The following is a 16379-nucleotide window of genomic DNA, read 5'->3' on the forward strand; positions in this document are numbered from 1 at the left end:
ATCATTTTTAATTGACCTTGTACCAGTGAACTGTACTGTCATGAATATGTACCTTTTCCTATGCAAAGTTCTAATAAAGTCTTCAATCATTATATCAATCAATCACTCAATTCATTGAGTAGTTCCATTTGTTATGAAGTTATAGCTACTGCATAACATCTCAGATGTAGATATTGTACTTTTTAATGCACTACAATTACTTCACAGCATATAGTAATACTGAACATACATCAACTGATACATTATGACGTTACTACTATACTATTACATACTGTACGTAGCACTAGCATACACATACAATTCATGGGTAGGCTATCTAATACATTACATGTAAATGAAGTAATGTATGTAATATCAGCAATTCTAGCCTAGGGCTAGCTATGTAAGGTGCACGTGCCTTGCAAGTAATTACACTTACAAGTTGTCATGCGATTTGTCCAATACAATCATTCAGATATAAGAGAGAACAGATCAGCTTCTATGGGATGCTCTGTCTGTCTCCAGTGTCCACTGTGATACTAATGATATTAGAAATGTTTCTATAGGTTTGTGCTAAACCAATGTATGGTTTATTTATTAAGAGCAGGCCTGCAACAGTTTGTTTTAATGGTATGAACGTTGATAAGTGTGTAATAATGTTTATTTACCAGACAGTTCACAACTCCATCAGCCGGTGTTCCAAAACCAAACCACATGGATGCAAGTCCACACCGGATGTTGTGGTTGTTCACTATGCGCCGGATTTCCTGGTTTGAAATGTAAATTTGTGTCTTCAGAATAAAAGAAACGAAAGTGACAAAGTGACCCAGACAGCACCATTGGTCTTCGCGAGGTCGCTTTTAGGAAGCTTCGTAGCGTTAGGGTTGCTGCCTAGTTTTGTTCATAGCTTTTGGGTCGTATTGAGCCCTTCATAGCGAGCCATTGTCCTTCCGTCGCCCCTAAGTCGTTGCTATGTTGGCTATGTAGCGTCTCTGAGCTAGAGCTACTGTAATCTGGGTTCCCAGAAGCTTTTCATTTTTTTCGCCACTAGGGGGTGCGGGAGAGCTACTGCCACCGCATGAGACCATGGCATGACTCTATATTTCAGCTGCGCCTGCCCCTAGCATCACCAACTCTCTTCATTTCATCTGTTTCAAACAGGTTTGTATATGTAAAACATCAGTTATGCACTAGAACTAGTTAGGATATGTTCTAAACTTCATAATTTCATTGATGACATGTCAAATATGTTTTTATATTTAATGTTATATTGAGCTCCGCGGCATAACCATAGGGCATAACCATAGGGGCATAACGAGGACTCTATTTTCAGCTGCGTCACATGACTCACAGCTCAGCTGGCCTCGACAACTCCCAAGCAGCACCGTTGGCTCCCCTCGTTTCACAGGTTTGTATATGTAAAACATCAGTTATGCACTAGAACTAGTTAGGATATTTTCTAAACTTCATAATTTCATTGATGACATGTCAAATAGGTTTTTGCTGTTTGTGTAAACCAGTTACAAAATTGTTTACTTGAACTAGTATTAAAAACATTTAAATAAGGCTTTGTTTGACAATTTTAAGCCTTTAAAAAGTGTGATGGGGTTTTGTTATAAACGTAATTTATATATCATACTTAATTCATTAGGAGTTTTATTTTCTTTTAGTTTTAAAAGCAATGTTTTTCCTGTTATGTTCTGTACCAGCATTTATGGGACAGCTTTGAGCGTAACACTGGCTGCCCAGAGGGGGGAGAGAGAGGCTACGGGAGCGGAGAAAGGAACACAACAGTGATTCAGAGGCGTTCTGTATATTATTTTTAAGTGTTTGCTGTGCACAAACAGTTGTAGTTTTCAGTCCTGTGAGTGTTTACACAACGTTCTGAGAGGAGGACAAGCTGCAAGTTTGCAAGACAAGAGGAATTTCTTCACGAGGTTCACTTCAGAGACTGTTTTGTTGTGCTACATGCTAACGCTAAGCTAACAAGCTCAGTGAGTTTAGTCAGTTCATTGCACATGAGCAGACGTTTTTCTAGGGGAAATCTCGCTTTTTCGACGTGTCAATTGTTCGACGGCCCGCAACTTCGACGCGGCGATAGTTCGACTATGGGATCGCGAGATTCCGGCGCCGCTGTTTCGACGGCACCCTTTTTCGAAAAAAAGGACACCCGTGTTTCGACAAGACGGCACGGTATTTCGACAAGGCAGCACGGTATTTCGACAATGAAAAAAACAAGTCTCTCTCACACACGCACAGACAGACTCACAATGCCAACTAACCCAGCCTTACCTCCCCGACTTTTTTGTTCTCTTTCTCGTCTCTCTCCCTCTCCCTCTCTCTCTCCCTCTCCCTCTCCCTCTCTCTTTCTCTCTCTCTCTCTCTCTCTCTCTCTCTCTCTCTCTCTCTCTCTCTCTCTCTCTCTCTCTGTCTCTCTCTCTCTCTGGATTAACATTACCTGAGGACGTGGGATAAAGTAATCTTTACGGACGGGAAAAGCAGGGCCGTGCTTAGGGCCTAGGGGGACCCAGGCAAGGCAAACCCCGGTTTGAGGCCCCTGGCCCAATTTGGTAACCATCAAAATTGCATATATATTTTGCGTGCCATCTTTAAGAAGCCCCAGTAAACCCTGTAAAAAAATGATCTCATCCTGGGGGGCGCCACTTTAAAGTAACTGTCCAGGGCCCCCAAAACTAAAGGGAATTGATACACATATGTATATCAATTTAGGGGGCATCAAAACCTTTTAAATATAAATATTTACACAGACTTTAGAAGAAATGGATCCATTCCCTGCATCCTTTAAATTAGTGTACATGACATCACAGAACATTCATGAAGGAACTGCTTGTGTAATCAGGGCCATTGTTATCTGGTCTCACCTTTGCGAGCCAAGCTCTTTTCAAATTCTAATGAGCTAATATATCCAAAGCAATTGTGCTTCACTCTCACATAATTTTTTTAGAGTTACAAGATTACATAATTGGAATATCAGAGTTATTACCTACAAATAACTACCTTAATGATAATAAGAACAAGAATAACTTTAAGTGCATGTTTTGCAGTGGTTCTCAACCTTTGTCTCACACTAAATACATGTAAATGGATGTGTGTCCACAGGCAGCCTGTTAATTATATTTCAATTCATAGCTACTTCAATTATTGCCAGTAAAACAAACTAGCATGCCATCTTTAAGAAGCCCCAGTAAACCTGTTTAAAGTATTAAGTTAAACATAACATTTATGTTAAGTCGCTTACCGTTCATTATGTTGATATCATCATGGGCCCACTTCAAACTGTCAGGGGGGCCCCAAATGAGATTGAATATATATATATATATATATATATATATATATATCAATATAGGTACCTCAATTTGGTAACCCTCATATATATTTCAAGTCCATAGCTACTTTAATTAATCTCATCCTGGGGGGCCCCCATTCCCTGCATCCGGAATGGATACATTTCTTCTAAAGTCTGTGTAAATATTTACATTTAAAAAAGTTTTGAGGGCCCCCAAATTGATATTTTTGGGGGCCCTGGACAGTTTGAACTGGGCCCCCCAGGATGAGATAACATTTTCACAGGGTTTGTTGGGGCCTCTTAAAGATGTATGTGACATCACAGAACACACATGAAGGAACTGCTTGGGTAAATTAGGGCCATTGTTATCTGGCCTGCACCTTTGAGAGCCAATCTCTTTTCATATTCTAATGAGCTAATATGTCCAAAGCAATTGTTTCATGTTAACCCTCACTTCAACTGTTCTCTGTTCAACAGCTCAACTGGGGCCCATGCCCATATTGGTTAAAAAAAATCAAAATCTCATGAGGCCCCCAGCCTGTGTGGGGTTTGCCTGTATGGACTGCACGGCCCTGTTTAAGAGTAGCCTAATGAATGACTACAGTCAGTGCGCAACAGGCTCCGCCAATCACTTATCTTACTTGTTAAAAGCAACATATTATAAAGACATGACAGTAATATGGGTGCATATACGTACGTAAAATATACTCTCCTCCCTAGCTGTAGGCCTATGCATATGAACATGTCTGTGTCCAATAGAAAGCTGCAGAGCATGGAGTTTTTTTTTAAACAAGGCAGTACAAGGCAAAAATAATATCAACACCGTCGGATAGTAGCCTACAGGATGTTAACTTGCAGATCTGTTCTTTTAAGCATGCACACCATAGAGTTATAATATTAAGATGCACACAGAGAGAGGGAGAGGAGAGCATGGAGGAGAGAGAGAAAGCGAGGAGGGGAGAGAGAGAGACAGACAGACAGACAGACAGACAGACAGACAGACAGACAGAAGATGCGCGAACACCCTTTGCTGTTTTAGCACCTCGCAAAAACACTACTGATCTAGTAGGTGTGATAAGTTCTGTCGGGTCAGTCTGGAGCATATTAAAGAGGTTATTATAGGCCTAATCGGCGATCACTCACGTGCGCGAGCGCATGCATGCGACCGCTCCAGCTAATAAATCCGTGCACAGGGCTTCTGGAGACCCACTCCCCCCACAAGTTGCCACAACACCCCTGCCTACAGTTCATGCATGTCACGAATACAGGTCACTTCGCAACATATAGGCTTCAAAGGAGCTTTATTGGCAAACACGGGCTTATGACAGCAGAACAAAAGTTTACATTTGGGCCATTGAGAAAGACAGTAACCAGTCCGCCGTTCGCCCTGTGGTGTGTGTGTGTGTGTGTGTGTGTGTGTGTGTGTGTGTGTGTGTAACCCGGTCTCCACAGAAAATTGTGGTCTGTCTATGCGTGTGAGTGAGTGAGGGAGGGAGTGAGGGTGAGAAAGGGAGTGAGGGAGGGAGAGAGAGACGAGAGAAAGAAAGAAAGAAAGAAAGAAAGAAAGAAAGAGAGGGAGAGAGACAGAGACAGACAGACAGACAGACAGACAGACAGACAGACAGACAGACAGATAAAACACAGTAGGCCTATGTAGATAGGCAGAACAACAAATAGCCTAGAAACGATAGAAGGGTCGGGGGAGGGGAAGGCTGGGTTAGGAGGAGCGTTGGCACCATGAGTCTGTCGGGGGGAGCGTCGCTGAGAGACTTGTTTTTTCATTGTCGAAATACCGTGCCGTCTTGTCGAACTGTTGTCGTGTAGGACAGTTGTCGTGTCGAAACATTGGCGTCCTTTTTTTCGAAAAAGGGTGCCGTCGAAACAGCGGCGCCGAAATCTCGCGATCCCTAAGTCGAACTATCGGCGCATCGAAATTGCGGGCTGTCGAACAAATGACACGTCGAAATAACGACACGCTCCCGTTTTTCTAGACACAGTTTTAACTTCCACAGTTGGACTGATTAAGTGGTAGTCTGAACAGACAGAGGAGCAGCAGAAGGTGGTGTTACAGTGATGTAATAATGATGTGGTGTGTTTGCAGACAGAGAAGGCGCAGAAGGAGAACTAAAAGAGCAAGCAGAGGAAGAGGAGGATGAGGGAGGAGAAAAGGAGGAGGAGAAAGGAGGAGAGAAGAAGAGAAAGAAAGTAAGTGTTGGAACAAACCTACTTGAGGAAAAGCACAACCCTTTAATACCAGAGGTCCATTCTATAAATGTCTTTCATGTCAAGGACCCCCAGAATTCCATGTAGATCTGCTATTTTTGATTAGCTAAAGTATAAACCCATCTAGACCTGGAACGCATTACTTTAAACATCATTACTTTAAACATCATTCTATGCTTTAACTTTTGAAAAACAGCAGATCTACAAGCTCACAGTGTGGCACCAAGTCCAACGCTGTGAGCTTGTAGATCTGCTATTTTTGAAAAACCTTGAAATTCTTTGAATATTTCGACAGTGTCTTCTAAATCCTTCGTTGTGAGCTTGTAGATCAGCAATTATTTGGCATATGTTCCGCCCCAGGATAATTGATGATGGGGATAGTTTGATTATTGCTATAATTGATTATGATTATTTTTCTTAATCGTCATAATCGTTTCCATGTTTAAAAATTGTCATATATTTTTAAGTAAAAAATAGTGGAAATAGCAGATCTTCAAGCTTGCAACACGTTGCATCGCGACTCGTGAGCTTGTAGATCGGCTATTTCAACCATCCGTGTTCTTTTTTAAGCATAAAGTTGTCAAATATGTCTTTTTGAGTAATGTAATTGTCAACGACAAAAATATGATCACCATTATTTGAGTGACAATTAATCGTCATGTAAAATGTCATAATCGTGACAGCTTTAACTGTCTGGATGTCTGAAACCATCTATACAAATTGCACTGCTATTGTGTCTTACATCAGTGTCTGCTCTACCCCTGTACTAGGACAGTGGTTCTCAACCTGTTTTTTTGTGTGCGTGTGCATAGCTGCGTGACTGAGCAACGGTCTGACGCAACAACAAACCGGTACTCCACAACAACATCAAGCTGTCTGCAACACTCATCCATACCCTGGATACCAGAGGACTGCTGTGAGAGGGAGACAGACAGGCACACAGACAGGTAAACACTGTGGGAGGGGGACAGACAGACAGACAGACAGACAGACAGGTACACACCCTGGACCTGGATACCAGAGGACTGCTGTGAGAGGGAGACAGACAGGCACACAGACAGGTAAACACTGTGGGAGGGGGACAGACAGACAGACAGGTACACACCCTGGACCATAGACATAAGCTGCGTTTCCATAAAGCTTTTTTTGAAAATAGGAAGCAAATTATCAGAAATTATCAAAAAAAAGGCAAAGCTAATTTAGCCTGTTTCCATCCACTGATAAAATGTGATTTTTGGGAGATATAGTTTGAAATAAGCAGTCGTGGCGCTATTTTTCCAGTCAAGTGAGACACATCATTGAACATGCAACAAGCTCACAGCTTGTTGAAGATGCGATGTGAGCTTGGACTTGGAGGTCTGCTGTTAACCTGAAGTGTCCTACAGATAATGCTCGAGTATATTGTTGCGGAAACGGGTGGATATAATAATCAAGAAGAGCATTAGCTATCATATAAGAAGTAATTCAATTAAATAAAACAAATGGCATCTATGCAACTAGAGAGGTGTGTGTGACTGTGTGTGAGAGGGAGACAATTAGCTTCAATAACAGTATATGCTGTGGATGCACACATCATGGTGTGATTATGTGTGATGTTCAATACTGTGTGTAATGTTTGACTGTGTCCAAGTCCCATTTTAAATCTAATTCGACCATTTCCTCTCTTCAACCAGGGTCTCCGCTGTACAACAACAAGCCCATTTCTGTCATGCTCTTTGGGATGGTCATCAAGTTCTACAGTGGTCACGCCCCACACTTCGCCATGAAGAAGGCATTACTGTTGCTTTGGAAACGTATACTGGTGAGATGCCATTGACACAATCTGTTTCTTTCATCCATTGTTTAGAGATTCTTACCGTTTTGCTCACATTGAAAATCCATTATCAAGCCCCATGGTCGCCTCGACAGATTTCTCTTTTGGTTTCCATAGCAGCATGCCTTCTATGGAAGCATGTTGCGCAGCAAAAATAGGCTATCTACAAGCTTACAACCCAACAGGTATTAGTTATTTTAGGGATGAAAGTGTATTCTAAGAGGTCAAACTGGTATATACATTAAATCTTCCAGAAAACCCTAATTATCTCAGATATTTCATAAAAGCAAACATTAAAGCCTCAATCTATGCAATTTCTGGTAGGCTGTATGGCTACCAAAACATCATCCTTATTTTACATATTGTGCTAATTGTTAATGAGAGAGAGAAAAATAGAGTCCGCAACACTGGTAATACTCAGCTCTGCTTTATTGCTTCAACGTTTCGATCCGTTTGGATCTTCTTCAGGAATAGTACAGGGAAATGGGTGTGTGTCCTTATAAAGACTAGCTTCCACAATGATTGGCTGTAACAATGAGTGGTAATTGAAACCACCCATACCAATCAGACCATTTCTTCAATAGCAAAAGGCAATAATAGACACAAGCCCAACATGTTTGCATATATACATTATAAAGAAATACAATATACAAAAAATATAGTAGTAATCAGGAGCAGGATAGGACACAAATAGTACCAGTTAATCACACTTCATTTCAGAATGACTTAATATTTCATATTTTGTTTTTGTTAAAAAACACTGTTGATAAGGCCCAGACCTACTGGTAAAGTAGCTGGGGCCAGAGAAGAATTTCTCACCACTACTCGTGTCCTATAGCGTGAACAAATGACTATATGATATGAGAAAATATTGAATAAGAGGACTAGTAGGTCTTCAGGAGGAGTCCTCCATCATCAGAGTCCCCAACCATTGGATAACCTACAAAGACCATGAGAAAGAGAGAAATGTTAGACAGTTAAAAACAAGTAAAAACATTAATACCAAAATAGTACTCTAAGGTACACTGGACCCAAACTACATTATGGCCTACATAGTAAAGTTACAGAAAAGGTCTAAGGTCGAAATATTCATTCAAGCCTTTCGCCACAGTATTTAGGGTGGACATCCAAAATGCTTCCCTCTGAAGGAGCAAAGTGTCTATATCACCACCCCTAGGAGGCAATTTAACCCGCTCAATGCCCAAATACCTCAATGAAGAAATACAGTGTTGGGCTTGGTGGAAGTGTAGGGCTACAGGGTTTTTGAAGTTTTTATTTCTTATGTCACTCCTGTGTTCTGAGATTCTTGTTTTTAAAGGTCTCAGAGTTTTGCCAATGTACGCAAGCCCACACACACATTTTATCATGTAAACCACATTGTTTGTTGTACAGCTAATAATGCCCTTAATTTTAAAACTTTTACCTGTGGTAGGATGACTGAATGTATGACATTTAGATGTGAAATTGCATTGGGCACATCTGCCACACTTATAATTACCATCTGGAACATCTGATAGGAAATGTGTAGGTGTATCCTGACTCAAATGTGACCTGACCAGGAGGTTCTTAAGATTGGGTGGTCTTTTGTATACTATGCGGGGAGGGGCTGAAAAGGTTCTACCTAGGGTGGGGTCTGACTTCAAAATATGCCAATGCTTTCTGATCATTGCCTCAAATTCTTTGCCTAAAGGGGAGTACTGTACATAACAGTTAATTTGTTTTTCTTTTTCATTTCTCTCCATGCTTTTGAGACACTCAAGTTGGGTACAGCCACTAAACTTGTCTTTGGCTGGTTTGACCCAATCAACTGGATACCCACGCTGTTTAAAGCGATTTGCAAGGTCTCTTGCATGTGTGGTAAACGATTGGTCCACACTACAGATCCTGCGTACCCGCTTGAACTGACCCATAGGGATGCCCTTCTTCAAAGGGGTTGGATGGTAACTATCACCATGCAAAAGGGCATTCCGGTCTGTCGGTTTTCTGTACAGGTCTGTATTAAGTCTATTGTTTTCTTTGATGACAAGAATGTCAAGAAAATTCATTCGGCAATGATCAGAGGCAATGGTAAACCTTAAAGATTGACTACTGTCATTTAAAAAACTATGGAAGGCTGTCAACTCTGTGAGAGACCCGGTCCAGATAAGAAAAATGTCATCTATGTAACGTTTCCACAACTGAATTTGTGATAGAAATGGATTGTTACTTGATAAAATAACCTCTGTTTCAAGGAGTCCAACAAAAAGATTAGCATAATTTGGTGCCATCTTACTGCCCATGGCTGTACCACATTTTTGTAAATAGAACTCATTCTCAAACAAGAAAAAGTTTTTAGTAAGCACTACTTCAGTGAGATCTTTTAAGCATTTGGTGCTGGGAATACATTCAACCCTCTGGTCCAGAAAATGTTCAATTGCCTCTAAACCACCTTGGTGTGGGATGTTTGTATATAAGCTTTCCACATCCAATGTGACAAGAAATGACTCATTGTCAACTGATTCTATGTTTTGTAGGACCTGAATGAAATCACTGGAGTCCCTAAGATAGGACGGAAGTGCAAAGACATGTGGCTTAAGAAAATGATCAATATATGAAGAAATATTCTCTGTAAGGGAGCCTATACCTGACACAATAGGTCTCCCAGGAGGCACATCAACAAACTCTTTGTGGATTTTGGGCAGAGTATATATCACTGGAGTGACAGGGCAGTCAACCTTCATATAATCAAATTCATGCTTACTGATATCTCCTTTTTCTAAATAGTGCTCAAGAATATTGTGAATATAATTCTTGAACTCTAAAGTAGGGTTAGCATTCAGTTTTTGGTAAAATACATCATTAAGGAGTTGTCTATGTATTTCACCAACATATGCCTCTCTGTCCAAAAGGACAATGGCGCCCCCTTTGTCCGCAGACTGCACAACAACAGATTTGTCATTTTTTAATTCTAAAAGTGCATTGCGTTGTGCTTTAGACAAATTATTAGTGACCTTATACTGTTGCTTCTTTGCTAGAAGTTGTGACACTTCACTTTCAACCAATCTACAATACGTATCTATGGATGAGTTTCTGTGTTCTAATTGTTAATGAAACATGGCACTTGTGTGGCGCCTTTGATGCCATTTCACAAATTGTAGATTAGGACTTTTCAGCTGTGAGTTAATTTATCTTTAATCCATGAAAACCTCTCATTGCTCTTTCAGTTCACGCTGGAGGATTCGAGCAGTTCCAGGGCATCAAGGTGCCTAAGCGCCAGGGGCTGGGCTTGCCTCCACTGCTGGAGGACAGCATCAGGGTGGTGAGGAGCATGGGAGCTGCGTCTCCCCCTGCATCTGCTTCAGATTTCATAGAACAGCAGCAGAAACGGGCACAAGGTAAGCGTCACTCCTGCACCTCCTCCCCGGTCTCAAAACAAAGAACCGTACGGGAACAGCTTTGATGACATGTCTTCAGGCTGTTTTCAGTGCTCATCACCTTGTCCTCTGGAATTACAGTCCCTGATAAAGCAAGACAACCTGGACACATTCAACGATAAAGACCCTTACAAGGCCGACGACCCCACGAGGATAAAGATGACAACGGCAACTCCATAGAGGCAGAGCCATTCCCCCTGGAGAGGGACGAGGTCATGTCTCCACCCATCCCACACCCTCCGTCAGGCTGCCCTGGACTCCTAATTCAGACAGCTGGCGTAGCAGTCTGGGCACCTAGGCTGGTAAAGATCCTAACAAGCTTCTCTCTCCCCATGTCATATCAGTCTATTGTATACCAATAAAAGCGGAAAAAGCCCCCCTAAATATATATTTAAAAAAAATACACAGACTGAGGTTCTGAGAGTTGGACCAATAACACTCCACTGCAAGTGTATTCCTAAGTTCTTTCTTTCCTACAGCTATAATACAGAAATACAAGATAATGATGTAATGTCAGCAACCACGTCTCCAAACAATGTTAAAATGAACCAGTAAAAAGATGACTTAAATCTTTGATTGATTCGTTTCACACCCACATTCCGCTTATCCAGAGTCGGGTCGGGGGGGGGGGGGTCAACGGTTCCAGTAGAGAGCTCCTTGCAATGTAATAATTAAAGCAATAATACACAAGAGGCCATGGCATTCAAGACATAGTTTTGGGTGTGATTTAAACGACGCGACCAAAGTACTCCAACAAATTGTTATAACTTAAATACTCCATTGCTCAAAGATCTGAATATGTAAACACAAACTTGGCTGGACCTTTCCTTTAATTTCTGCTGCCTAATGTAGTTTTAACCTTTTCATATCAAGGACCCCCAAGATTATATGTATTTTGCAGCTGACCCCCATCTCAAAATATGTTCCAGGGACCCCCAGATACAAGCTTGTAGATCTGCTATTTTTGAATACCAGTAGCCAAAAAATAATGGTTAAAGTGGTGACACAGTCTTTTATGGATTTAACCCATTATGGATGGGAACACATTGTTGTGTAGTACATGTAGTGTACAGTATGTAGCAACATTTGTTTTTGTAAATTTGTAATACTATTTGTGGTTTCAGAAAACTTAGGTCAGGCTTTAGAAAGTGTTTTAGAATCAGCCTCAAGCCTAAATGGTTGTTAATATGCCTGTTGATAATGTGATGCACTCACAATCCCAGTGAAACTGTAGAACTTATGGGAACAGTATTTGTGGCTGCAGAACCACAGTGTTGCAGAGCATGAATTGTAAATGACCACCAACTAAAGGTTATTACTATTTGTGATTAATTACTGTTGATCTGATTTCTGCAGTTTTGGTATGTAGTGTTTTAAAAGGTCCACTAGGTGGCAGAGTACCCACATTTCTTCTGTGTTTTCACTCATTTACATTTATGCCATGTTAAATGAATCCAACTTGCATGTTGTCTTTAGGGTTATGTTTGTTTACTTTCATGGTGAATTTCATATTAATATTGTTTTATTGTATTAAGAGGTCCAATTTGTACAGTTTAAAGTGCATCTTGTCTGTTTGTTGTCAGGCCAAACTGTAGTTTATTTCTTTGGTCAACTGTTTGACAACCTTTTGTATTATTTATGTAACTAGACCCACTTTAATATGCATATTTCTTTTTGTCATATTTGTCTAGTTTCACGGTGCTACCAGGTGCTTCACCACAATAAAGCAGCATCTGTTTGGAACTCTACTGTCTCATCATTAACGTCCACTATCAATCCGGGGGGCTGTTACATGAATCTCTGTGTTGATGTCAATCGCCACAAAGAGATCATTGTGAAGGCCATCTCTGCCATCCTGCTGTTGCTTCTCAAACACTTCAAACTCAACCACATCTATCAGGTACATACATACATACACACACACACACACACACACTTGATCTTGAATACTGTGCTACAATCCTTAAAGAAATACTCATTCTCCATCTCTTTGTCCTTAGGAGTAATGATCAAGTCCATCAATGCTCTCTGTATTAATGCCGATCAAAATAACTTTCACAATATAGAGCCATTTAACTTATTTTATCCAGATAATTAAATATCACTGTTCTCTCTGTGTGTGTGCGTCTGTGGGTGGGTGAGTGTGTGTGTGTGCATGCGTGCGTGCGTGGCGTGTGCGTTCCCCCAGATCTTCAGCAGCCTGCACACGGTCTGCACTTGTGTGCAGCTGGCCCTCAGCCCCTGGTTCTGCGACTGCTAGCGTTCTCGGTGAGATCCAGCTTGTGCGCCCCATCAACACATGGACGACACCGCAGCATGGGGTGCTGCAAGTCCCCCTGCAGTCTTCCGGAGCCGGCCTCTGGCCCGCCATGGCTAGAAAGCTGTGTATGACCGGAGACACAGACTGGGCTGGCCCCACCATCGTAGCTACTGACCCAGGAACATGAATTTACCCTCATAATGATGGGCTCACAGAAGGCTATATGTTGTAATTAACCAGCCACTGAACCCAAGCAGCACTTGGGTAAATACATAATTTAAATAAGGGAGGACAGAATACCGAAGGCAATTTGTGTGTCTATTATAGACATTATAGATATTTGATCATTTCATTTAGAACAGGCTGTATTCTTTATGTGAATATCGTAAGGAAGTGGTTCTCAAAATGTGCCTGGTGGTCCGGTGACATGCAGTGATCCTGGAGGGGTTTGTCAAGCGGCCCACAGCAAAATGAGGAACTGTTTAAAAAAAAAACATTTTAAACACCTAATGAGCTACACAATATAAGCATAATTTTTCAGTTAATGTAATAATGTTACTAGGCCTGTTAAGTCTTACTGTCTGACTGGTGTTCTATTCTGCTCTGTGGGTTTTTTTGGGGCATCGTTCTCTTGTTGCTGCTGCTAAGTAAAGTTCATTGGGAAACTATGTGATGGCCTGATCATTTCACCAACATAAGGCCTACCTTTTCAGTGAATGTTTTTACTCTCAGTGAAGAGTTCTTGTTCCATTCAAATTTGATTGGAAATGGTTAAGTGCATTATATAATTATGGTATATAGCCTACATTTGTTCTGGTACATAAATGTTTGAATACTGATTTTTTTTTTTTTACTTATATCAGGGGTCTTCAACAGGGGGTCCTCAGATTTACTACCGGGGGTCCTCCAAATGTTTGTGTGATAGGAACTTAAATAGGGCAATTTTAAATGTAGGCCTATCTGTTTTCTATCAATTGCTTGAAGGTTTATTGCTGCATATACAATAACAGTTAAATAAATATGAAATATTGAATACTGCATCATGTCTCACTGTTATGTTTAGATCCTCCGTTCGATGTGTGCATCTGTTGACTAGCTTTGCCTGCCCTGTTGTGATGCTCTGGGATCGATTGATGTACGTTTTCACACTACTGCTGTTGTTGGTGCTGCCCTGCACATGGAGTTAAAGTTTATTAGGACGTACGTGATGGTCTGATTTTTCACAACAATGCCCCTTTTTATTAGGGTTTTTATGGTTGCGTTTTAACTGAACATAGGAAAGTCTTCCATTACCAGGTGCAGCAGCCAGTAAGGACAGCAGTTAGCAGGTAAGAATACAAACCATAGTACCATCATTTGCAAGTGTAGAATGGATGGGGTGAGAAGGGAGCGTGAGGGGAGGGGAGAAGGGGTGACGGGAGGGAGAAGAGAGGGGGGAGGGAGAATAAGCGTCCAACCGTAGGCATTAATATCGCGCAGAGAGCGTAGATATGTCGTTGCCGCATCGCCAGCGACGTAGCAAATGCATCTTCCCAATGAGCATCACACAGCGCTGCTGTACAGCGCGGACGTAGCGAGGTCCAATGAGGCCAATTGCGTCCAAGTCGCGCTGTCCGCCGAAGCTAAATAGGCGCGACGCCGCTGTGCTGTCTGGGGAGTTTAAATCGTCTTCAATTTCGGTTGTCACATCACAACGTATCACCACAAGACCAGCTAGGTTTAAATGGTTGGGCGAGATTATTTTTTTGCCATGTATTGCAGTTCGAGTTAAATAAAGAAGAAGAATGAATATGAAAGCATTTTAGAGTAAAACGATCAATATCAAAAAATATATTAATTATATCCAGGATACATAAAAGTGAGTGATAGAGTTCCACTCCTGTGCAAATAAATAGGCCTACACAGACCAGATGTTAAATATGGTCAAATGTATGGGAATTCAAGGGAAGATGGTGTTTAATACTATTGTTTATTTTTTCATATTTACATAACTTTCTTTAAAACGCTGACTCTGACTTTGTTTCTGTCACTGTGCCTTTTTTCCCATTTCCAACTCATGACATCTCATCTTTCAATATTCGGTGGTTATCAGTCACTGTCAAAAAACACCAAAAATGTAGCACGCATCATCGGTGGGGGGCCACCTAAAATAATCTTGCTTAGGGCCACCTGACCTGAGTCCTGGCATCGGCACTGCTTAAACATTTGACAATTAAGGTAGGCTAGCCGCTATAGCCTAATATAATATGACCTACGGTCGCAATAATGGACACTGGGCAAACTTAATGTGGACTTGCAGGTCTATGAAGATAACCAGGGTATAATTGCATTGGTAAAGAATCCTGTCAGTAGACAGAGATGCAAACACATTGACACATTATTGCCCAACTAAGGAAATGGTAGCAGATTTAATGACCAAGCCTGCTACTAAATGTAAGTTAATTAAGTTTGCTAAGTGATGCTTTCACATTGTGATATATTTATTTGTATTTTCTTATAATAATGGACACTGGGCAAACTTAATGTGGACTTGACTTTGTTTGTTGATGAAGTGATGACCTGATTTGAGCCAGCTGCGAGTGGGCGTGCATTAGCCTACTCCTTGATTTGGGTGTGTTCAATAAAATGTCTCACAGTGAGTGAGGGCAGCTGAGTGAAGATTGTGAAGAGCAGTGAAATCTCCTGTCTCCTTGTTTGCTATTTTTATTATTTCCCCTGTAAGTTTGTCGTTTCGGTGCTCATACATATCATACATGGTAACCGGTCTTCTCACACTCATTGGGCAGGCTTGTCAATGCTCCTGGATTTTCCGGAATGATTGGCAATTACATCTACTATGTTAAATATTTTCTGGGGGAGGACCCCCAGATGAGAAGTCATTATTAAGGATGTCTTACTTTACTTCAGTCATCAAATCTGTACACCTACATTTGGCATTTTAAGGCTGAAATTGTACCCATGCTAGTAAAGCAAGCCTGATAAAAGTATCAAACATGCACAAAATTCAACAGAACACAGGAAAATATATCTGTTAAGAAGTTTGGTGGGAAGGACCACCAGACCCCTGTAGGGGAGTTCCGTGCACCCCCTAAAAAATACATCTCCTGGATTCTCCTGGACTGACAGTCCAATGTTGACAACCCTGCTCATTAGCGAGGTGTCCTAGCAAGTTGATTTGGCGAGTTGGAAATTTGGCGAGTGGACCTGTATTCATCATACATACTAGTCCTGTGCCCGGGGTGTGCACAGTATGGGATTGAATGTTGGAGAACCCAGACATATCAGTGATGTAAGTCATCTCCAAATTTGGGCATTGTTACAGGTGGCGGTATCAGTGATGTCAGAAATGTGGGCACTGTTTCACCCGTTTATGTCCATATACGG

General features: G+C 41.3%; 1 protein-coding gene across 3 annotated transcripts; it reads left to right on the forward strand.

Annotated features, from left to right (window-relative positions):
* Positions 1-1059: 1059 nt before the first annotated feature.
* Positions 1060-14033, forward strand: LOC308281624 (uncharacterized protein). 3 transcript variants are annotated; one of them, XM_080721853.1, is made up of 9 exons: positions 1060-1140; positions 1313-1387; positions 5388-5491; positions 6322-6456; positions 7183-7310; positions 10526-10696; positions 10817-11037; positions 12427-12635; positions 12924-14033. In XM_080721853.1, exons 3-7 carry the CDS (start codon positions 5439-5441, stop codon positions 10855-10857), a joined length of 528 nt encoding a protein of 175 aa, XP_080577979.1. In that variant the 5' UTR covers positions 1060-1140; positions 1313-1387; positions 5388-5438; the 3' UTR covers positions 10858-11037; positions 12427-12635; positions 12924-14033. The 3 variants fall into 3 exon arrangements, 1 of the variants encoding a protein (XP_080577979.1); XR_013961850.1 differs by lacking the exons at positions 1060-1140; positions 1313-1387; positions 5388-5491; positions 6322-6456 and adding an exon at positions 6539-6570; XR_013961851.1 differs by lacking the exons at positions 1060-1140; positions 1313-1387; positions 5388-5491; positions 6322-6456; positions 7183-7310 and adding an exon at positions 8960-9262.
* Positions 14034-16379: the final 2346 nt, after the last annotated feature.

This window comes from Nannobrachium achirus (assembly GCF_963921795.1).
Source record: "Nannobrachium achirus genome assembly, chromosome: 3".
In the NCBI taxonomy this organism is placed as follows: Eukaryota; Metazoa; Chordata; class Actinopteri; order Myctophiformes; family Myctophidae; genus Nannobrachium; species Nannobrachium achirus.